Raw genomic sequence first — 24,979 nt, 5'->3', positions numbered from 1 at the left:
TGCAAGGCAGGACAGGCAGATGGTCCGAAGTCACCTGCGGGATCGATTCCGTCCAGCATCCCGCACTGCGGCAGAAACTCCGGGGCATGCAAACTCACGGATCTCCAATGATACTGCACGAAGACGACTGCATGACTATGGTCTGACTGCCAGAAGACCATACAGAGGCCCCGTGATGACGGCTACCCATCGCTGCAACCGACAGAGATGGTGCCAGCAGCATCAGCGGTGGACCTTGGCACAGTGGAACGAGGTCGCTTTCAGCGATGAGTCAAGGTTCTGTGTGGACAGTCCTGATGGGTGTGAGCGTGTCTGGAGAAGAACTGGCGAGCGATATGCCGATTGCTGCGTGCGTCAAGCCAACAGGTGGGGTGGCCCAAGTGTGATGGTGTGGGCAGCCATATCAGGCCGGTACAGGACGCCACTGGTGGTTGTGGATGGGAATCATAACGCCCAGCGGTATGTGGATAACATCCTGCGACCTCATCTGCTGCCAATTCCTGCTAGACCACCCAGAACTGAGAACCTTTCAGCATGACAACGCTCGTCCCCATGCTGCTCGCTTTACCACTGCATTTCTCCAAGGCGAGAACATCAACACCATGCAGTGGCCTGCGCTCTCCCCTGGCCTGAATCCCATAGAGCACCTGTGAGATGAGCTTGGGAGACGCATAGTTGGCAGGGCCAGGACACGGGCAGAGCTGCTTCAGACATTGAGGACTGAGTGGGACAGAATCCAGCAGCAATCCATCCAAAGACTGGTAGGCAGTATACGCCGACGATGCACTGCCTGTATCCAAAACAATGGTGGCCACACATGCTATTGAAAGGGGACTGACATTGCACCCTGTTCTGTTCTGTACTGTAGAACAAACTGATGAGATGGTGTATCTTGGTCAAAAACTTGACATGTCATCAATAAAATGCCAATGTTTCAATTAGCAATTGTTGGTTTGTGTTATTTTGAACTGTTACAATTTTATTACATTTCAAACAAGTGGTAAGTTTATTTTGCACCCAGGGCACGCTGCCGTTGATCCCTTGACAATCGTGGCATGTTGATTGAAATGCCCATTTTGCACTGGCCTTTTTAAAGCCAATATCAAGACATCACGTGCAGCTCATTAAAATCATCCCGTACCCCTTGGCTAATCACTGACAGTCAAAACGGCTGTTCAACAGCTGTGCTATGAAGTGACCATTGAAGGTTCAAGTGACCATCCGTGACCGTTTTGTCTGACAGTGAGGACACTATTGTCCACAAATAAGTTCACACATTTACTACACGCAGTGTTATTGTTGATATTTAAAGGTTTCAAAGGTGGTAAGTTTCTTTTGCGTTTCAGTATATATATATATATACAGTGAAACCTTGACTTACGAGTTTAATTCGTTCTGTGATCGAGCTCGTAACTCAATTTGCTCGTTTCTCAAATTAAATTTCCCCATTAAAATGCATTGAAATGCTATTAATCCATTCCAGCCCTCAAAAAACCACACCAATTTTTTTTGTTACGTGTTTTTAAATAAGAAAAATGTACTTTATAAATAACAAATAATGTATAAACAAGCACGACCTCGTATATACTGTACATAATAAGCGGCGTTACGCGCGCTGCTTGTAAACAAGGAGGAAGCGGACAACGCGGTAATTTGTAAGAGTCTTTATTCAAGAGCTCACTGTAACACTGGCGCGCTCCGGGCTGCGCGCCCGGTGTATATCCTGAGGCCACGCCTACCCCTCGGCATGGCCCCCGCCCACTTGGTGCGCGGAATGATGTCACCACGCCAGTGAGCTTCCGTGTCCGCCACAATGTAAAGAAATAAACTGGTTTTATTAAGTGTATTTACCTTGAAGATAAGACGAAGATGCTGGCGGAGGTGGAGGAGATGACTTTTGCCTTTTTCGCCACACTTTCCTCGCTTTCACTTGCAGGGCGTTTCAATAAAAACCTGTCCAACGAGGTTTGTTTCTTCCTCCCTTTCAAAATGTTTCGATCGTACTGCTACGATCGTACTGCCTCGCCAAGTCGACAACACGCACACCTCGCTCATGTTTTTCGACGATTGCGTGTTTTATATCCAAGCACATCATCCTCTTCTTCTTCTCAGGACTGCCCTTGGCACTCAATTTCTTAGGACCCATGGTTAAAACTAAGAAATTTTCCAAAATAACCAAAATGCGAAAACAAAGCAGCAGCGATATACGGCAGAGATGCTTGCACGGCAAGATAACCACGTGACCGGAACCCACCTGGTGGCGGGTGGCGTAAGCTCCAAAATAACCAAAATGCGAAAACAAAGCAGCAGCGATATACGGCAGAGATGCTTGCACGGCAAGATAACCACGTGACCGGAACCCACCTGGTGGCGGGTGGCGTAAGCTCCAAAATAACCAAAATGCGAAAACAAAGCAGCAGCGATATACGGCAGAGATGCTTGCACGGCAAGATAACCACGTGACCGGAACCCACCTGGTGGTGGGTGGCGTAAGCTCGTAACTCAGATCTCGGCTCGCATCTCAAAGCAATAAACCGCCCGAGCGACGGCTCGTATCTCGGAAAACTCGTAAGTTGGTGCACTCGTAAGTCAAGGTTTCACTGTATATATATTACGGTTTTTAGAACCTTCACATGTAAATTTAGTCGTAAATTCCCTTATAAATGACCCCTGTGTACATGTCCCCTTAATTGGCTGTTATTTAAAGATTGCACCTTAGTTAGTCCATGTACAACATGTTAGGACACTTTAGGACCTCTCTTTAGTTATATCATTATTATGTGTTCCTGGTAAGGCTGTGTTTCCAATAGTTGACTCTACGTTGCATCAATTAAATAAGATAGGTCCCTCTCAGTTCCCCAATCATCTCCTCTCTGCAAGGTGCCAGTAACAGTTGGGCTGTTTTCATGGGCATCACACCGCCTCTACTCGCCCAGCAGCATTCACTGCCTGGCGCCAAACTCCATTACGCACGAGGCCGAGAAGGGGGGAGGAGCCGCCAGAGCATGGGCGTGGCACCACCTCGTCATCAAAGGTGGAGTCAGAGAGCCCTTAACGACCAACCAGGGCTCGGTGGGCATGGCTTGATAGGGCATGGCAAGAAACATCTAGAGAGTTCGAGAGGGTTCCAAGGGCATGGCAAGAAACGTCTGATAGGTTCGAGAGGGTTCCAAGGGCGTGGATATAAAACCCTTGGCGCGAGGCCCCCCACCAGAGACGCGGGAGGAGGTGCAAGAGTGTCGAAGGGAGCACGAGATGGGCTGGAGAGAGATGAGTGTTGGAGACGCATGAGAAAGGAGCGCTGGAGAGAGACGTGCTGACGACCGGGTTCTTGCTGAACAAAGAGCGAGGGCGTGCACGTGGGCCACCAACGGCGTGCCGCGATTCCCGAACCTCCCTGCCCACCAGTCCCGTGGACCGTCTGCCCTTCTCATCCTTCCCGCCATTCCTGCCTGGAAACCCCATTAGTGTACGTTAGTTTGTTCTGTTTGTCTTGTCCCTGGGTATAAGTAAGAGTGTCTAAGGATTTGCGTTGTGTCTTCTTCTTCTTCTGTATATTGCTTTTGTTGCTCCTTTGGTTTCTTTGGTTTTGTATCGTAATTAATAAATCCCAGTTCCTTCTTATTCTCTGGTTTCTTTCTCGTCTGATCGCTTTATTGATTTCCCCATTGATTACCTGTGGCACGATTTCGGCCGAACCGCTTACAATCGGGTTTAGTCTTTTGTTAACGGCCCGCGTCGCGGCTCGCTTTGCTCGGCGCAATCCATCAATTACGCTGCGGCCCGGGCGGGAGTATTTCCTTGCGTACCGGAAGGCGCTGGTACTTAGGTCATAGGATGAATCGGCCTACTACCATATTCAGCGCTGACCGGGCGTGACGTCATACCCCCAGGACCGGTCGGATGGCCAGCTTAACAAGACAAGGGGATTAAACCCCCCTTGCTAACGGGAGTGCCGTCCCCCGGATCCGTAACAATATATATATATATATATATATATATATATATATATATATATATATATATATACAGTATATATATATTCATGACAAATAGCTGGAGATCTTCCTTTTGTTTGTATAAAATGTAGGATGTGATGAACTAATGAGGTACTTTTATTTTCTTGAATGAAATGCCACATTTTATTTTCCCATTTTGTTCTTCTCCTCTTACTTATAAAATTTGGCCCAGTTTTGGTTTGAAACAAGGACACCCTTCCCTTAAACATGAAGAAGAGGGGCAATTACTTTGCAATACATGTCCCTTACCTGTCCCAATGAATGTTGTTGTTTCAAGCTAAAAGGGCATAACTGAAAAATTGATGAAATGCCCCGAAACTCAAACTTCTTCTGTAATTTATCATAATAAAGCCTTGTACCAAGTTTCAGTTGAATATGTTAATGGATATGGAAAAAAGTGCAGGAATCCACAGGCAGGATGGATGGATGGATGGACAGACAGACGGACGGACGGACAAGAAGCAAACCTCTAGTCTCCTCCGTGTAGGGGACTAATAAGTACAACTAATGGGATGCTTCTGCACACTGGTTTTACCCCTACACTCCCCTCCACCCCCAATTCAAGTCAGGGGCCAAATCTTCCTCGCTCTTACTTGCTGCCCGGATTTGTCAGGCAGTGCGGCCATAGTCAAAGCACTGATTTGTCCCCATGGGCCACTCCTTATCGTCTCTGCCCTCTCTTTCTTGACCCTAGCTTCACCAATTCGTCCTTGTCACACACTCTACCTGTACATCGAGTTCCGTTCGAATCCGTCCATGACGTTTTTGGAACATCGTGTTTTATATTTCGTTTTTAGCCCTCGATTGTGAAGATTCACTTTAAAATGATCAGATCCAGGTCTGGGTCTTCATTAAAATTGAAACACACCAAACCTGTCCACAGAGTTTCGTCCAAATCGGTCCACAACATTTTGAGTTATCCTGTTCACAGACAGACAGATAGACAGTGGTGAAAACATAACCTAGAACACAGGCAGTGAATATTATTTTTTTTTAGATGTTTTTCACTGTCAGCTTAAGGAAATTTTTGCTATGAAAAAAAAAAGATTAATGTGTGGGCAATTTGATTTGAGTAGAGCGTGCTCAACATTATTTTTGACTATGTTTCCCTGCAGGAACTTGCAAGCAGCCATCGGAGCCTACTATGATTTTGAGACTCCGAACATCGTTGCACCTTGTATGTCCTTTGTTAAAGATGTGACGATTGGAGAAGGAGAGTCTGTGCCACCGAATACACATTTTACCAAGACGTGGCGAATACAAAACACAGGTTAGTTTACACCATTGGTGTAAACACCATTGGTAATTGTTTAATCTACTCTTTTTTTTCTTCTTGGTTTTATCGTCTTCGACCTGACTGCCATGTTTTTTGCTGGAACTCCTTTGCTCTCTGAATCGAGCATTTCATTGTTGCTCCTCGGGATGCTTGTCTGCAGGGACGGAAGATTGGCCTGTGGGGGTGGTGCTCAAGTTTGTGAACGGGCATCAGTTTGGACATGTGGGGACAGTTCCTGTCCGGCCTTTAGAGCCCCAGCAAATGACCGATGTGAGTGTGGAGATGCTGAGCCCTGGCCCACCAAGTATTTATCAGGGCCAATGGCGAATGTGTACTGCGAATGGTCTTTACTTTGGAGGTAAGGCATGGCCAGTTTTTGGGGTCATTTTTGTTTTCTGTTGCTGTGGACGAGCATTGATAATTAAAGGAAGACACATTCCCTTGCACTTTTCCTTTCTCCTGGATAGGCAGACAAGGAAGGAAGGTTGGAAGAAGAGGTTTATTAGATGTCCATTGTTGGCCTTGAGGAAGTTCAAATATGGATAGGGGGTTAAACGGCAGGGGTTGGGGGGGGGGGGGGCAGTTGTTTGATGGATAGAGGGGCTCACCACTTCCTCGGGTGCACTAATGTGGTGGCTTGCTCGGGAGGGGGGGGCTCACCACTTCCTCGGGTGCACTAATGGGGTGGCTTGCTCGGGAGGGGGGGGGCTCACCACTTACTCGGTGCACTAATGGGGTGGCTTGCTCGGGAGGGGGGGGGGGGGGCTCACCACTTACTCGGGTGCACTAATGGGGTGGCTTGCTCGGGAGGGGGGGGGGGGGCTCACCACTTACTCGGGTGCACTAATGGGGTGGCTTGCTCGGGAGGGAGGGGGGGGGAAACTCACCACTTCCTCGGGTGCACTAATGGAGTGGCTTGCTCATGGGGTGTGGGGGGCGGGGGGGAGGTGCTCACCACTTCCTTGGGTGCACTAACGGTGGTGCCCAGTTGTGCATCATGATCCTCATCGCATTTGTTTCTTTATCGTCACAACTTCCTCTCTCCAAAAAACATTCCTGGCTGTTATACCAAACGACTTTTTCCTGATTTGCAATCATAAAACGGGTTTAACCATCAATGTGTAGATTTGCTACAAATTTGAGGATTTAGGCAGACATTTGAGTGTGGGGAGGGCAGGTTAGCAACCGATAGTACAGTACGTCTCTCTGCATTTATTGACATGCATGTTGTTCTAAGAGCCCTTTTTGGGGCCATAGGTGGGTCTGCGTACACACTCGCTCTTTTGCAAAGGCATCACATGTAACTAAAGAGCCATATATATTTATTACATATGCCTACAGGTGCAATTTTTGACTCCTTACCCTTATGAATCTCTCTTGCCTTCTCCTTGCTCTTGCTTTCTTCCTCCAACTTCCTTCCCTTTTATTCCCACTCATGACATGTCCCTTACCCTACTTCTTTTTTTGTTATCATTTCCCTGCTCTTCCTTTTGTCAATTTTATTTATCATATTTGGGATCCCCTTTGGTGCATACATAATGAGTAAATGGTCCCTAAGCCTGGAGAAAATGTATTTATTATGGGATGTCAGTTGATTGCATCATCCTATAGGTCCAAGCTTTTGCACAGGAGCGGCCAGGGGCAACGTCATGTTGTTATTCGCCTTCTTATTATTGGATTTATTTATTTATTGTTATCCATGTAAAAACATGGGAATTTTCCTTTCACTGACCATTCAATTCAATCCAATTGAAATTCAATTACAGTCAAATAAATAAATTAAAATATTAGTAATTTTCAATTATTATTGTTGATATTATCATTTTGCTGTTGTTGTTATTGGAAGCGTCCTTGGAAAAACGCCATGATCATGTGGAATGACGCTCAAGCTGCTATCTGTACACCTTAACATGGTGTTTTCCCAAGGTAGAAAAAGGCAATAAAAAGGCCCCTGGATGGTTTCGCAGCAAGTGAGACAATAAGGCAAAGACCTCTTACTCATTCATGATACGACGAAGGCATCTGAAGCGTAACTTGTAATGTCCCCTTCCACCACCACCAGGAATGGCACATTTACGTAGAGCATTTCCCTCGACCTTACCTCCGCAACCCCGAAGAGGGTGAAAGTTGGGAGATGGTGGCAAACCAAGTAGCTACAACCTTTGTCTTATAACCCTTGGTCCCCCTGAAAAGTTTGGTTGAGAAAGTATAAGTATCGAACAAATGCATCGGCCAAACATGCTGACATGCAGATCCATGAACACCAAATTACGTATTTTAGTATGACTAGTACACCCACTTCCTACAGGAGCAGCAGGAAGGATCATGGAATTATCTTCTGTGAAATGAATGAATGATCGTTTTAAGGCCATTTTCCCTGCTAGAGCGGGGGTTAGCCTTGCAGGCCCCATGACAATCATGGTTCCCTGTTTGAGGCAATGTTTTTATGGCCGGATGCCCTTCCTGACGCCAACCTTTAGTCGCCTCTTTCGATGCGCAGGGATACGGTGTACCTATTCTAAATCGGGGTACACACCGTGATCATTCATCCCAGCAAGCTGGTACTCAATTTGCCGACCTCTGAAGGATGACAGGCTGAGTCAACCCCCCTGGTGTTAATTCAGCGATCGACCGGGATTCAAACCCAGGATCCTAGGATCCCAAGCCAGCACCCTAACCGCTAAGCCAACGCCAGGCTGGCGTTCTGTAGGGTATATAAATTACTGTAGATCAATGCTCGTATAATGCCTCAACAACATCTTGTTTTCTCCCTTTCAGTTTAGTGTTTAACAGCAGTCGTGACACTTTTAAAAGGTAATCACACGTGTTTGTGGTTTCTAATAGGGGTGCCTCCATGAAACACCACGATGAGCTATTTTTCAAGTTAACACGGCACTTCTGCAAGGAGAAAAACCACCTCGGGGACGGACGATATTATTAGTATTGATATTGTTTTGTGATATCATTAATATTATGCGATTATCATTAGTGTTGTTATTAGGCTTCCAGTGAGGTTCCCAGTGGAAGCCTAGTGTTCTTGTAAGGATTATTATTATTCTCGCACATTTTGTGGATACTATTCCGAGAAAACCGTAATAGCTCGTTCTACGAAACTTTAACTTATAATTATAGATACCGATGTAACTTCGTGCATCATGAATTTTGTTTTTGAAATTTTGACACATTGTCTGCCATTGCCTATGACGTCATAAACTTTAAACATCTTCTCCAGAACCGCTTAACGGACCAATGCGAAATTTTAGAAATATGATCACTTAGCCATGGGGATAAAAGTTTGCGGAAAAAAAAAAAATAGTCATCGGTTACGTGGTTTGGCGGCCATATTCGATTTAAAAATAAAGCTTTAATCGACTTCTCCGAAACCGCTTATCTGGTTTCGGAGAAGTAGGTTTTTAAAGCTTTATTTTTAAATCGAATATGGCCGCCAAACCACGTGACCGATGACTATTTAAAAAAAAAAAAATTATATAATTATATAATATTATTTTTATTTATTTAATTAATATATTATTATATTATTTTTATTTATTATAATAAACTTGAAACACGTTTATATTCCGATGGGGGAAAACATTTGCAAACGATGACGTCATCAGTCATGTGCTTTGACCGCCATCTTGAATTTAAGCAAAAAATTAAATAATCTTTTCCGGAGTCCTTCTTAACCGATCAATGCAAAATGTCATATGTATGATCAACTACTGATGTGGGAAAAATATTTATAAACAATGACATCATCAGTCACGTGATATGGTGGCCATCTTGGATTTAAGGAAAACCTTTAAACATATTTTTCTCCAGGACTGCTGAATGGATCAATACGAAATATCATAGGTTTAATCAACTTCCCATGAGGAAAACATTTCTGAACTATGACATCATCAGTCATGTGGTATGGTGGCCATCTTGGATTTTAGGAAAAAGTATTTGAAAATCCTTATCTCCAGAACCACTCAACAGATCAAGCCGAAAATTCACAAGTATGATCGACTACACATGAGGAATTTTTTTTTGCAAACTATGCCATCATCAGACGCATGGTATCACAGCCATCTTGTATTAAAGGAAAAAATTGAAAATCTATATCTCCAGAACCACTTAACTGATCCAAACCAAAATTTACAGATATGATCGACTACCCATGACAAACATTTATTGAAAATCATGACATCAATCATGAGGTATGGCGGCCATTTTGTCTGGAAGCCTATCATCACTGCTCACAGTTCTAGTTACTTTTGTAATTAGAAGCGGCTTTGGAAAAATGCCACAATTGGTTATATTAACACTGATTTCACTCAAGATGGAAAAACCCCATGGGGAGGGGGTAAACTAAGTCTCTACAACCTTCATTGTGTCACTCTTAGTCCTCCTGTCGAGTTTGGTTGAGATTGGTTAACTAAAGACCGAATGTATCACGGTTAGACAGACAGACAAACCAAATTGTGTATTTTAGTATGACTAGTGTGTGAAGAATCAGCTCTTCGTTTGCAAAAGAAGTCCACAATAGCCTGGAATGGCGCAGCTTTATTAATAACCAACTTATACAGATCCGGAGGAGGCCAAGACATCTATAGCAAGAGCCAGTCTCATGCCACGTCAAGCCTTCCTGAAAACACATTGATTCCCAGTCCATTTATATAGGGACACGTTTTATCAGGAAATCTCCGAGGGAACAAACAACACTGGGAGAGGTTCCTCCCACCGTTATCATTCGGGGGAGTCAGCCCGTCCTTATCATTTGGACCAAATGTTTCTCTGGGCTCCGAGAAAACAGAAATGTAACTCACAATGAGGAGAGTGTATGCTTAGCCAAACAAACCCATATATTTTATGGGTTTGTGTACATGAGTAATCCAAAGCATGTTTATACAGAGTCATGCGTTGCTGAGATTAAAACAAAATATATATGGTTAACGATCATGTCATTCTACTAGCATTACGCTAAAACAAGCGCATGTGGGCGTGGTTTTACGACCAGCCTCGAAAAAAGCACACGTATACAGTTTGTTCAGCATGACCTCATTTTAAGCCTTTCCTCATCCAAAACTAAAACGAAGCAAAAACCCTTTATTTACTTTATGAAAATAGCATTTCTAGACAACATTTAAATCATAACACATTACGCCTAACGTCTATAACTGAACTTTAGGCAATAACAAATCTACTACTTGACATTCCTTCCTCTTGTCTCGTCGAGACAAAGTATCTTAAGAGACAACGTGCCACATCGGGCTTTATTGAAAAATAATTGTGTAATGCGGGTATTGAAAAAATAATTGTGTAATGCGGGTATCTCCCAAGGGCATATCGTGCGCCCAAAGCGCCTCGCCCGTGCATTTGGCGAACGTGTCGTGTGGTGCGTGCTCGGAGCCTGAGGGCTCAAAACATGAAAGTTCATTAACGTTTCGGATCCACAACGAAGACGTCTGGTCCAGATGAGGTTCTGCTCCGCCAGAGGGTGCATCACTTCCCCTGCGGAACTGGCTCCCCCCACCCTTTGCAGACGCAGTCCTTGCAGATCTTCGAAGTTAATCAACGGTCATGCCCATGAGGTCCCTCACGTGTTGCTGTTCTGGGGAATACAAAATGTCGTCAGTATCTTGTGTCTCAATTTCCTGGTCAGGGTACAGAGCGTAAAAATCCGAATCCGAATCACTTGAAGCAAAGAGATCCGCAACATGTGGATCAAAGAGATCCGAAACATTTGGATCAAAGAGATCCGAAACATTTGAAGAAAAGAGAGGGACTTCCTTTATGTCAAAGTCTCCCATGGGCGCCTGGTCGGCTTGCGGGTCTAGGACATCCGCGTCGGGTCCCTCAACCGCCAGACCCAGTGTCGCAATCAGATCCATAGTTGGGTCGGAAGGGGGCGTGCAGCTGTCAGCTTGTAATACATAAGCAGCGTTAGCCAGTACACGCAAGGGGTTTATAGCACAAGTATCACAGTCATCACATACACCGTTACAGGCAGCAGCCAGTTCCCACATGGGATCCACACAAGTATCACAGTCGTCACAAAATTCAATACAATTTTCTGGAGCGCTGGTCGCAACTGCCTTGTTGAAGGACCCGTTCAGGTCGACGGCCTCTGTGGTCAGAGCCATAGTTGTTGTCGGCGGCTTCTTCACTTTCCATCCTGTAAAATACTTTCTCATATAGAGGAGGACTAGAGATTTCATTAGTGCCCCCCAAATTACTACCCCGATTATCACAGCCAGTGCGGTCAATAACCACTTCACTATGGTGCCCGTCCATCCCTGGAACCAGTCAGTGAGCCAGCTAAATGTATAAGAATTTTCGCGCGCGATCCGATCGATCCAATAGTATGTCATGAGCCGTAGCGGTGTCGTTTGCCACCTTTTCTAGGGCCAAAGCCAATTTATCTATCCGGAAACTATCCATGACTGTGCCCGCTCCTGGGAAGAAGAAACCAAACACCTTTTCCCCTAGGCTCCCGTGTAGTTTAGTGGTTCCATCTTCGTTCATGACTGACCTCTTATAACGCCTGTCCAAGGACTTTGGGTCTAGCTCATCCAGTATCTCAACGTCAGGAAGGACTGAACCCAGATAACATGTGCCCCCCCAATTATTTGGTAAATAGGGGTAAGCCTTGTCGCCGCATATAAACATTGTCCCATGGGGTGGGACCAGGTGGGTGGATAAGCACTGGAGTCCCTTTACCACCCCATTAATCCTACTAACCCCCCTAGAGAATGTTATAGCCGTTATGTTGTGGTTGCGTTTATCTTGCAGTACTATTCGTAATGTAATCCCCGAGCTCCCTTGTCCCAGCTTCCCGGGGAGAGTGTAGGCGCATTCTGATTCTCCCATACGCAAGTGGCCGGAACCCTGGAGGCAGACCCTCCCTTTCTGTGGTTTGACCCAGACGGGGGCAGGCCTCTCGGCCACATGGGCAATCATTGACGGGCGATAATTAAATTGTCGATTGCAACTCTTGCCGTTGTCAACCCCTTCTCTTTCCAGCGTGGTGACTAAACATGGGGAATCGATAGGTTGTGAGCAGAGGTCATTGAGGGACAGAGGTAGCACTATCATGTGTATTCCTGTGGTGCCTGCTTGGGGAAAGCGCATGCACGACCAGCAGTGTGTCCTATTTTGAATTGTTGCCACTTCCCTGGCCACTTTCCAATATGTGTTTTCCCCCCTCTTTGGGGCCTTATCCTGGGGTTGCGGTGTGAGTATGTATTCGATGCATGGTATGTAGTTCCTTTCGCCACCGGCCGCGCCAGGGGTCCAGACGCTGCACCGGACCTGCATGGTCATGTCTTTCCCTAGGCGTGTGCGTGTTTGTAGCTTAAAATCAGGGGTTCCCCATTTGTATCCTGGTTGGGCCAAGGTCTTAATGCTAGCTTGCCCGTCTTCCCGGAACTCTCGTTGCTTTTGTAGTACCATGCCAACGCGTCCAGGCCCTGCCGACAGTGCTAGCCAATTTATGTTCACCCAATTTGTGTGCAGGGCTTTCTGTTCGAAACATGGTAGTGATACTCTTTGTCCCCATGTTACGGTGAGGTGTCGGGTTTCGTTTTCGCATCTATTGGAATCGGAATTTCCCCTAGCTGCTGTCGCTATCAATAGTATTGTACCTATGATTAGGCCCATCCTTACTGTGTTCTGGGGGTGTGGTGTCTGGTGCTTGTATGGCCAACTTACAGTGCGTGGCGTGGATCCACGAAGTCTTGCCCTCGCAAAAGACTGCCGTTGGTGTAGTCAGCAACACCTGGACTGGTCCCTTCCACCTTGGTTCCAAGGCGTTCTTGCAGGTGAAGTGCTCCAGGAACACCTGGTCTTTTTCCTCTGGTGGAACACCTGGTCCACAAGTCTCCTGGGAGCGCCTGGTCTACAGGTCTCCAATTTCCTAATCCACTTTTTTCAAGTGGATCCAATTTTATCCAATATTCAATTTTTTTTAAATTCAATCCCATTTAATCCAGTCCAATTCAAATTAAATTCAATCCTTCTCTCAGCATCCCATTACCTGTTTCCAACATCAATAAAAATAAAATTATAAAATTAATAAAAAATCAATCATCTCAACTCTCAAATCGAATCAAAAAATAAAAATAAACGAAAATTACTTCAGCGAGAGTTTCAACTAGAATTACCACAAACCAACCACCTTTAACCTCCATTAACACAAACACAAACCACCATTAACCTCGATTAATACAAACAAACCACCATTAACCTCCATTAACCTCCATTAACCTCCCCCTATTATTTATTTATTTTCACGAATAAACAAATAATAGAAATAACCTGGTTTACTTCCAATTTCAATTCTGGTCAGTTCTGGTGTCTGGTCACACACAATGTTTTCCTCACCCACTGTGATTCGCTCACAATAGATTCTCACTGTTATGTCTGAAATTAAGCTACCCTACTGGGTATTCGTGAAGGGGGTCCATCTTTCCCAACCCCTTCTGAAATTAAGCTACCCTACTGGGTATTCGTGAAGGGGGTCCATCTTTCCCAACCCCTTCCTTCACACCAGCCACTTCACGTTGTCCACCATACTCACTGAATTGTCATCAATTCTGAAATTCGTCTCATGAAAACACATCCCAGAGTCTAGTGTAACAGCCAGACAAACACATAGACACGCTGAAGACCCCAGGGTACCCATCAAACTAGCTTGTCCCCAGATCAACAACACAGCGAAACATGTAATTTTACTAAAATAATCACTTACTCATAACTAGCTGGATAACTAGCATAACTAGCTCAACACCTGGAACTCATAACTAATACTCATACCACTAATTACTCATAATAACTCATAATTACTTCTGTAATTACTCATGCCAATACTTACTCAAAATAATGTAATATCCCAATCTTCGCCCTTTATGCAAATCGAAGCACCCCGGACAACCCACGACCAATATCAACCACTGTAGCCGCCTTCCCCTCCAGGCAGCCACACACAGCCACATACATCTCCATCCACGTCACACAAGACAACAGCCAACGAGTGTGTCCACCACACAGAAACCTTTGGCAATGCAACAACCGAACTCCCAGACAACCAACAACAAAACCCAATCCATCTCCATGGCTCATCAAGCAGTTCCAACTTAATCCAGCTTCACATACCGATTTCCCCAAAAACTCGTGAAACTTCACCCCCATTTTGGAAAAACCCTGGACTAAACCCTGACACCCTAAATAACTTCAGACCCATCTCCAATCTACCCTTTCTGTCAAAAGTTTTGGAACGTGCTGTGGCCACTCAACTCAAACATCACCACTCTGCCAATAACCTGTATGAAACATCCCAATCCGGATTCTGCTCCAGCCACAGTACTGAAACTGCTCTCCTCAAAATCACCAGTGACCTTTTCTCTCCTCTGATGCCGGCAACCTCAACATTTTCATCCTCCTCACCTCAACGCCTCCTTTGACATCATCAATCACACCATCCTCCTCACCCTGTTTAGACCAGCTTGTGCCTATTAAACCCAAATCAGTTCACTCCCAAGCCCCACAAGGACCACCTACTACTCTCAAATTATCCACTCTGGCTCCGGAATCCCAAAAGCACTCTTCTCTACAATAAACAAACTAAATAAACAAACTTTACAACGTGAACAAACTCCTCAGCTCCCTGGATACCACCACCTTGCTCCACACACCTGTTGGTGCACACCTGTGCACTCACACCTGGTGCCACCTGCACCCTCCTTCCTTCCTGGACCATTCATCCAAAGCAAAATTGACAGCATCTACAACAGCTTAATCACCACAATTCACTCCCCCTTAAGGTGTCCCCCAAGGTTCAGTTCTTGGCCCCCTCCTCTTCGTCCTGTACCTATCCCCCCTTGGTCACTTAATCCGTCATGCACCATAGCCAATGCACCATGGTCTCCAATTCCACTGCTTCACCGATGACATCCAGCTTTTTCATCTCCACCAAATCGTGCTCCACCACCACCCACTCTATCCTGACAAACTGCCTAACTGAAATAAAATTCTAGCTTCAGATCAGCTTCCTCGAACTTAACTACGCTAAATCTGAATTAATCTTCATTCCCCCCAACATCGATGGTTTCCCAGTATCCACATCCGGAATCTTGGCATCATCATTGACCAAAACCCTCTCCTTTGAAAAATACACTAAACAGATCATAAAGACCTTAAACCTTAATCATAAAACTGAAAAATGCTTCGCCATGGAATAGTCCACCACTCATGTAAATAATCATAAGAGTTCTGCGAAACATCTCCATCTTTAAAACTTAGCCAACCAAATTTAAACCACATGTTTTCCCCCCAAAAAACAAGTCACATTCTTTGTATATTGCCAACATTGTTCATCGTTTAAGTATCATCCAGACCTAAATTTTTATAAACCATCAACTTGTAGATGCATTTATTTATATCCCATTAACCCAAGAACTCTCAATTGCTTGGTTATATTTTAGTAATGTCATATATCCATATTTCTTTTCCAAAATGTTCCTGATATACACATTAATCCCATCTGTCTTTGTTTCCAGATCAACTCAAATCAGGAAATCAACACAAATCCTTATTACCTCCAATCAATTCAAAATTAAATCAAACAATTTAAAACCAGATCGGATCAGCGATCAAAAATCACTTTTCCAATCAACACATTCCAAGCAACAATTCATTCAAAGACCAAGCTTAAAAACACAACTCTCATCTTACTGTGACAAGTAAGCAACCAACCTACTTCACACTAAACAGATAACTTTTCATCACCCCTTTCTTCTCCACCGCCTCTTACATTTAAACAGATCATAATTACTCACTCATACACTGTTGCCCATCACCCAGTTGCCCCAGACCCAAACACAGGTTTGAAATCCCAGTAGGTTGTTCTTCAATCCCAACCATCATGTGATCCCAACATCTCTCCATTTATTTCGTTCCTCATGGGGTTGGTGTTTTATGGCCTTTACCTCTTACCCAATCACACTGCACATTATTCCCCGTCCTTGATGGATAATTTTACATCCAGATGGGCACAGCATCCCATTTTTGGCGACCCAGCCCTAAAACAAGCCCCTGGACTCCTTGCAGGCTGGACCAAAACCCCCGGACGAAGTTGCATCCCCAAACCCGTCCATATAAACTCCATTGTTGTCCTGTTCATCTCTCTGTGTTACATTTACATTTTGTGACTCACAGCTCCTGCCTCCATTTAACGTGACTCAAATCCATCTCAAATCCCCACAGCTCGATCGAACACGTCACTGTACTCGACCCGGTTAAATTAAATTCCAAGCGTACTGTACCTGACTGACGCTTCCACAACAACAAAAAACTCGATATTCTCTGTCCACTAATTATGTACATGATTTTGGTTTTACCCACAATATAATGTCCCGATATTCTCCAGATTTAAGTCCTATATATCCTGTCGTTAAAGCAACACCCTGTAGACTGACTCCGCCTGTCGTTCTTCCAAGGTTAGTGAATTACCTCTGACCTTTCCCTTGCATATCTCGAACAAAGGTCAACTAAACTTTAAAAGGTCAAACTTCGAATTGGGGTAACCAGCGTTTTATTTTTCCGCAAATAATACAAGTCCGGCGTCATTCCCTGCAAGAACCACATCCAGACAGACAAATGACCCTTATTGAGGCTCTACATCGCAAAATGCTAGCTTCTACGAATCCAACAACCGTCACACTTCGTCCAAGGACCTTCCGTACGAGGCGTGCTTCACAATGCCCGTCGCACATCCTTCCTCGTTCGCACAACGCTTCATCAACGCACCTCCTCGCGTCCACACCTTGGCACAAGCCACACCACATACCGACAGTTGAAACCTCGACCGTCCTCCTTCCTCGGATCAGCGTTCTGTTGAAAACGTGACATTTCTGCTCAAATTATTGAATTTCCAAATACTCTCCCTGCAGCGCCCGTGAGGCAGCTTGTCCCACATTATCTGCCCTCAGACCCATATGTGTTTTAATAACAACCTTACCAGCATACTAAATCTGTGTCCGCATCGATCAACACAAATGCATCGATGCATCTTCCAGCCGCCACTCCGCACTGTACCTTACTGTATGAACAAGACTTCCTGTTGGAACTTGACTCCGGAAATTAATTACTCTGTCTTGAAATCGTTTATTTTAGCCATCTTAAATAAATCCATCCATCTATCCATCTTATAAATCCATCTTAAATAACGTATTCGTCCTGTGACATTGCCTGGCATATATGTCGCAGCCGGCCACTATTCCGACATGGCTCATGACTCATGTCTAATTCTGACAAGAAGATGAAGGATGAAGGACATGACATGAAGAAGAAGATTCTGACAAGATACTGACATGTGAACGTCCGACATCCAGCAAAGTCGAAATGACCCACAATGCATTTGGGCACACACTTCCTCTGAGAGTGGGCGAGTTATCGCCGGCACTCTGAGCAACCTCATCGCACCCGACCCCAAAATGCACTATATGACACCAATTTCAAAGGTGAGCTGCCTCAGCGATACATCCCACACATACAATCCACAATATCTGCCATTGAATGAACTCTTCAATTCAAGTAAAACACACATATTGATTCGAATTCTGCAACCATCTCCAAGAAACCGCTTCATATTAACAGTAGATCGACAAGGGCACTCCGGGTGCTTTCCTGACCCGATTTATATCAATTCGCTTCCCAAACAACTCCCAAACAGATGAAAATCCGGACTCAGTTCAGGACCTCGCCTGTTCTCTCGGATAGACGTTAAAATGGACATTCCCGGCCTGAATTTCCCCCAAGTCGAGCAGATCGCTTACAAAGTTTCACACCGAAACCCTCTGCTTTGCACATGACACACAGACAAACACATTGGCCAGACACACACGTCAATTAACATCCCAATATACATTCATTCCTCATTCATATACGAGTGAGTCTCCCATCCTTCGCGCGAAACTCAGATCGACTCAAATCATGCCTTTTCTCCAGCCACTCCCAAACAATCTTTGCTCATTCATGTTACGTCTCTCATTCAAGGAAAAGGATTTTTGGGACTGGTTAGACGGGGGGTGGGTTGAGGTGAAAAAAAAGGGAAGGCAGGGTGGGGTGTTGGGGTGTTGCCTAGAGCCCCGGGGCTGAGCTCAGGTCTTGGGGGGGGGTGGGGGGTGTTGCCTAGAGCCCCGGGACTGAGCTCAGGTCTTGGGGGGGTGGGGGGTTCTTGGTCTGGTATCTGGTCCAGCGGCATCACTCGCTGATTTACTTGTTTAACTACCTCCTTAATTGTTTTGTCCTGAACTTTGCTTCCTGAACTTGCTTCCTTTGGCTCTGAAGCTTCAAATTCCTACAATGCAGCTCCTGCTTCAATTTTCAATATTTCAAAACCTAACCTGTCCTTCTCACCCTGTGGCCACCTGGCCCATTTCCTGTGAGCTTATTTATTTTCTCTTGTCCACCAGATCCTGGCCTGCTTTATCTGGACCTCTTGTCTAGAACTTCCTGGCTTGACCTCGTAGTTGTCACTACCTTCTTGTCAAACCTACCTGGTACCTACGCATTTCACCCTTCCTGGCCATGTCCCTTTGGCCGTCTAAGTTTAGCCACAGCCCTTCGTTCCCTGGCATGCAATGGCATACCCCATCTTGTCTCTGGGCTGTTCCTTCCTGGAAAAATCTTGGCCACCCGGTTTCAACCTATATGGCTGTCCGACCTCATTTTCCCCTCCTGGTGCTAACTGTAACTTTAAGCTTACTGTTAAGTCCTTACTGGTTTATCCTTACTTGTTTATCCTGGCTTTAACAAAGCTACGTCATTCTGAGGCCTAAATGAGCCTCTACTTACAATTTCTGTTCGAGTGCAGACAGCGCGGAAGACAAGGAGACTGAACCCGCTCGAAGGAGGAAGGTACGAATTTGGAATAATAGCCCTCTGATATAAAACAACTCCCACCTTTAATCAAATCAACGTGCCGGCGCCGGCCTCAGGTCAGCCTTCCTCCTGTCCATCGGGCTCCGTTTCCCGTCCTCCGCGTCTGTTGACACCCCACTCCTGGTACCATCTGTGAAGAATCAGCTCTTCGTTTGCAAAAGAAGTCCACAATAGCCTGGAATGGCGCAGCTTTATTAATAACCAACTTATACAGATCCGGAGGAGGCCAAGACATCTATAGCAAGAGCCAGTCTCATGCCACGTCAAGCCTTCCTGAAAACACATTGATTCCCAGTCCATTTATATAGGGACACGTTTTATCAGGAAATCTCCGAGGGAACAAACAACACTGGGAGAGGTTCCTCCCACCGTTATCATTCGGGGGAGTCAGCCCGTCCTTATCATTTGGACCAAATGTTTCTCTGGGCTCCGAGAAAACAGAAATGTAACTCACAATGAGGAGAGTGTATGCTTAGCCAAACAAACCCATATATTTTATGGGTTTGTGTACATGAGTAATCCAAAGCATGTTTATACAGAGTCATGCGTTGCTGAGATTAAAACAAAATATATATGGTTAACGATCATGTCATTCTACTAGCATTACGCTAAAACAAGCGCATGTGGGCGTGGTTTTACGACCAGCCTCGAAAAAAGCACACGTATACAGTTTGTTCAGCATGACCTCATTTTAAGCCTTTCCTCATCCAAAACTAAAACGAAGCAAAAACCCTTTATTTACTTTATGAAAATAGCATTTCTAGACAACATTTAAATCATAACACATTACGCCTAACGTCTATAACTGAACTTTAGGCAATAACAAATCTACTACTTGACAAGTGTACCCGCTCCCTCTTACCAAAGCTTGAAGAAATCTTTACATCTGTGCTGTTTGTCAACACTTGCATTAAACCTACCGAAGTTTTTTATTGATCTTTTCAAATAGACCATCAGTTTCTTGTGTTTGATTTGTTATTTTCTCAAACATCAAATTGTAAACGCAAATCCGAACATTCAAGCACAAATATGAACTATTGGTGCGATGCAAAAAAGGATTATTTCCATCCATATGATGTGTGGCACGGTGGGGCATTTTCCAGCAAAATTCAATGCAAGGAGTCTTTTGTCATAATTTTGTTTTTAAGTTTTGTCTTAAGACAACCAAGCCACCTATCTCCCTCTACTCTCAGCCTTCAGACCTTCACAAACAACTCCTCGATGTACACATTCTTCCATCTTCCAGTATACTTTTCATATTATTTTGCCATTGCAGTATCTCTATATACACCACATGACCAAAAGTATGTGGACATCCAAACATCACACATCATTCCAAATTCATGGGCATTAATATGGAGTTGGTTCCCCCCACCCCCCACCCACTTTGCTGCTATAACAGCCTCCACTCTTCTGGGAAGGCTTTCCATGAGATGTTGGAACATTGCTTCGGGGATTTGCTTCCATTCAGCCACAAGAGCATTAGTGAGGTCGGGCACTGATGTTGGGCGATTAGGCCTAGCTCGCTATCGACATTCTAATTCATCCCAAAGGTGTTCGATGTGGTTGAGGTCAGGGCTCTGTGTAGGCCAGTCAAGTTCTTTCATAGCGATCCCGACTCCATTTCTGTATGGAACTCGCTTTGTGTACGGGGGCATTGTCATGCTGAAACAGGAAAGCGCCTTCCCCAAACTGTTGCCTCAAAGTTGGAAGCACACAATCGTCTAGAATGTCATTGTATGCTGTAGCGTTAAGATTTCCCTTCACTGCAACGAAGTGGCCTAGCCTGAACCATGAAAAACAGCCCCAGACCATTATTCCTCTTCCACCAATCTTTACAGTTGGCACTATGCATTCAGGCAGTTGCGTTCTCCTGGCATCCGTCAAACCCAGATTTGTCCGTCGGACTGTCAGATGATGAAGCGTGATTCATCACTCCAGAGAACACGTTTCCACTGCTCCAGAGTCCAATGGCGGAAAGCTTTACACCACTCCAGCCGACGCTTGGCATTGCGCATGGTGATCTTAGCCTTGTGTGCGGCTGCTTAGCCATGGAAGCCCATTTACGAAGCTCCCGACGAATAGTTGTTGTGCTGACGTTACTTCCAGAGGCAGTTTGGAACTCGGCAGTGAGTGTTGCAACCGAGGACAAACTATTCTTACGCGCTACGAGCTTCAGCACTCGGCAGTCCTGTTTTGTGAGCTTGTGTGGCCTACCACTTTGCGGCTGAGCTGTTGTTGCTCCTAGACGTTTCCACTTCACAATATCAGCACTTACAGTTGACCGAGGCAGCTCTAGCAGGGTAGAAATTTGATGAACTGACTTGTTGGAAAGGTGGCATCCAATGACGGTGCCACGTTGAAGGTCACTGAGCTCTTCAGTATGCCCCATTCTACTGCCAATGTTTGTCTATGGAGATTGCTTGGCTGTGGGCTTGATTGAACATGCCTGTCAGCAATCGGTGTGGCTGAAATAGCTGAATACACTTTTTAGAAGGGGTGTCCGCATACTTTTGATCATGTACTGTACTTTGTCCCCAAACGAAGCATAGTTCATCGAGGTGTTCGACATTGGGTTGTTTTTTTTATGGGGAGAGGAGGTTGGCATATTTCACTGCTTCAGTGTCCACTGCAGACTGCTCGTCAGGGAAACTCACAGGTTATGTAAATCGGACCCAAAACACCGTACTTCTCTGTTAGTTCTACCTAACCATCAAAGCCTAATCTGACAATAGATTTGTACAAGGGTAGTGTATATGTGATTTTTGTACTCTACGTGCCGATTGTCCAGGCGACCCGAGGTACAGCACACATAGGAACACTCACGCACACAAACACACACATGAACACACGCGACTCACAGCGTGCCACCTTCGGCCCTCCTCCTAGGTTTGTCATCATGTGTGATGTTGTATTGAAGGGTGATCGTATTGAAGTAATCATGTTTCGAGCTATGGAAAAAAACTACTACTTCTTTCTGTAATGGCCACCATTATTCCCACATTCTTGTGAGGAGATGTTTGTGGCGCAAGTCTTTCATGACCAGCTGCCTAGGCCTGACGTTCAACCTAAGTAGTTAGGGCAGGAATCTGGCCTTTGTGCAGGCAAAAGCTCGCATACTCTTTGCAAAGGACACCATGGAGTTGGAAGGCAGAGGTTGAGGACTTGGGGGTCGGGGAGGGGGGCAGGGGGGTGTTGTGAGGGGGAGGGTGCGGAAGTTAAAAACCTGAAGTCGCATTTTACATTGCGTGGATGTTCCGTGTGTTCCTGCTAGTGTACACTGTACATGAGTGTGATAGAATACAAATCACTTTCTTGTCACTTTCAAAAAACTTCTGTTTTGCCATACTTGGACATTTACGCCATTTTTCATGTCGACCAATAGAATTTGCCGCTCGCTCTGTCAGTGTTGGGGAATATTGAGATTCAGACAAAATCATAGATCATGCTTGGAAACGCATTGAATTAGCAAGAGTTTAAAAGACCCTTCATTGTCCTTTTTTTTTTCTTCTCAAGACTGTGGGATAACATGTTCTATTAACTCTCCACTTTAAGATTAGTTGCTTTCATTCTGTGTGCAATTTGAATGTGAAGACTCATTGCTGTGTAAACTATGAACAGAAGATTTGCTGTGCTTTGTACTCTCATTTGCCATGTCTGCAAAATTAAGGAACCTGTGCAATGATTTTAAGATGTAGGAAAACTGAAGCATGTCGTCAAACTAGATATCTGCGATCACAAAGTTATCGCCAAGTGTAATCCTCCTCCTCACACACCCAACCTGTCCAAGTTTCGTCTGAATCCATCCATAACTTTGAGATATCATGCTCACAGACAGACAGACAGAAAAGGGTGAAAGTATAACTTCCAACCACCTATGGTGGCGGAGGTAATAATAATGATAATTGTATTTATATACCAACTTTTGCCAATGGATACATTATTGTGCTGTTAAGTTGATTAAACCCTGTTCCTGTATGGAAATTGTTTTCCATTGGTGTCCTTTTTGTTGCAAGTCTGTTGCATTGTAAGCAGTTTTCTCTATCTTGATATTGCTTTAAAATACTATTATTATTTTTTTCAGATGTAATCTGGGTGATCATCTCTGTTGAAATTGGAGGACTGCTGGGTGTCACACAGCAACTGTCATCCCTCGGGTGCGAGCCGGCTTCTCTGAGCCCCACACCCAAAACCGACTACAACCCATTTGGCTCACCTCAGAAGATGGAAGAACCAGTGGAAAATGGTGCTCCGTTTCATGTCGGAAGTCCAGAAAGAATCTTCCATACGGAGAACCTACCAGCTCATACTGCCTTTTTTGGCCCTAGGCCATGGGAACAGGAAAGCAAAAATGGTCAAACGATCGAATGTGATGAACTTATCGCCAGTGAACCGTCTCTTATCGTGCCGAAGGTGCAGACAGAAAACCCGAGTCTTTCTCCCCCATTAAGTTTGCCAGGTTCTGTACAGTGTAATTTGGTAAGTTTCCTCACTGATACCTTTTGCTTTCCTTTCCCTCTTCCTCTTCTACTTGTTTGAAATTTGCTTGGAAATGCCTCCAGGATTCTCGTTTCACCGGTGAATGTGCTTATCACCCAATAATAACCATCATGGGTTTGCCCTGCCTTGTCATATGGCCAGTTTTCAAGGCTATCATCGGGACATTTTCTTCAGATTTTCTTTTTCCCATCAAAAGTAGTTGAGCCGGTAAATCGTTGAAATGAAAAAAAAAAAAAGTTGATCTGCACAGCTGAAGTTGTATTTGCAGTAGTGCAAATGACAATTGGCAAGAAGTTAAACTGGTTTTGGAGAGAGAGCGAGAGAGAGAGAGATTGATTGATTGATTGATTGATTGTCAACAGAAGTTGTGCCGTTTTTATTGTTCAGGTGACTCATTTTGAATTTTTCTGTTTTTTTTCTTGTTTTTTTTCCAGTTCTGGCAAGTGCTGCTAAGATGATGAAAGTAGTACCTAATTGAATCCAGAAATACGAGGGAGTAAGAAATGTTCATTTTTGGCAAAACTTTACTTCACGTAATATTGGTGCAAATTTGTGCACTGAATAATGGTAACCCTATCACAGTGACTATTTTGTTTGTGGTCCCAGAGTGAAAAGCATTGATTGGCTTGTATGTTAGGGTACAATTTAACATTGAGTAAAAAAAAAAAATTGGGATGGAGGGGGGTGGGAGTTGATTATTTTTCTTTTTCTTCCTATTCTCTTGTGCTGCAGACAAATTCTGACCCAGATGGAATTGAGCAGTGCCTGGACTGATTGGCGAGACCTTTGCAGATGGCCACATCATGCTGACACAACTCCTCACGCGTTCGCTGTTGATGACCTTTTATTGGATTTGCTTTGTGCTCAGATGCTGTGGCTTTTTCACAATGAAAAAAGAGGCTGCTTTTGAGGAATTTTCAAATGGCATGTTTTATTTCAAACAGATTTAAATTTCTGCATTTGTCAATCCAACGTCATGTATAAAGACTGTCACAGATTATTTCTGGTTTAAATAAATTTACCAGGAAAGGTTGTTTTTATATTAACTCTTCTTTGTGTTTTATTGGCACTCTTGGTATAAAAAACAACCAAAATGCTGCCTTTAAAAAATTACTTGCTAATATAGACAATAGACATCAACAATGGGCGATGGGATCATGTAGGATTTGATAGAAAGGGTTACTTAGCCAATTAATTAATTATACCTCCACCACGCTGAAGTTTGTTTTGTATCCCACTGATGAGGCCGGATCTGGAT

The 24,979-nt window shown here is 44.5% G+C and overlaps 1 protein-coding gene across 1 annotated transcript in view; it reads left to right on the top strand.

Moving 5' to 3' along the window:
* ILRUN (inflammation and lipid regulator with UBA-like and NBR1-like domains) overlaps positions 1 to 24,761 on the top strand; it is an 81,407-nt gene extending 56,646 nt beyond the window's left edge. The window contains exons 2-5 of the mRNA XM_068109950.2: positions 5,135 to 5,289; positions 5,456 to 5,653; positions 23,306 to 23,700; positions 24,454 to 24,761. Of these exons, the coding sequence (XP_067966051.1) occupies positions 5,135 to 5,289; positions 5,456 to 5,653; positions 23,306 to 23,700; positions 24,454 to 24,495 (790 nt within the window). The 3' untranslated portion in view covers positions 24,496 to 24,761. The remainder of the gene's footprint in view (positions 1 to 5,134; positions 5,290 to 5,455; positions 5,654 to 23,305; positions 23,701 to 24,453) is intronic.
* The last annotated feature ends 218 nt before the right edge of the window (positions 24,762 to 24,979 follow it).

Source organism: Myxine glutinosa, chromosome 3 (genome assembly GCF_964187855.1).
Source record: "Myxine glutinosa chromosome 3, kmMyxGlut1.1, whole genome shotgun sequence".
Lineage (NCBI taxonomy): Eukaryota > Metazoa > Chordata > Myxini > Myxiniformes > Myxinidae > Myxine > Myxine glutinosa.
This window is presented reverse-complemented; position numbering and strand designations above follow the sequence as displayed.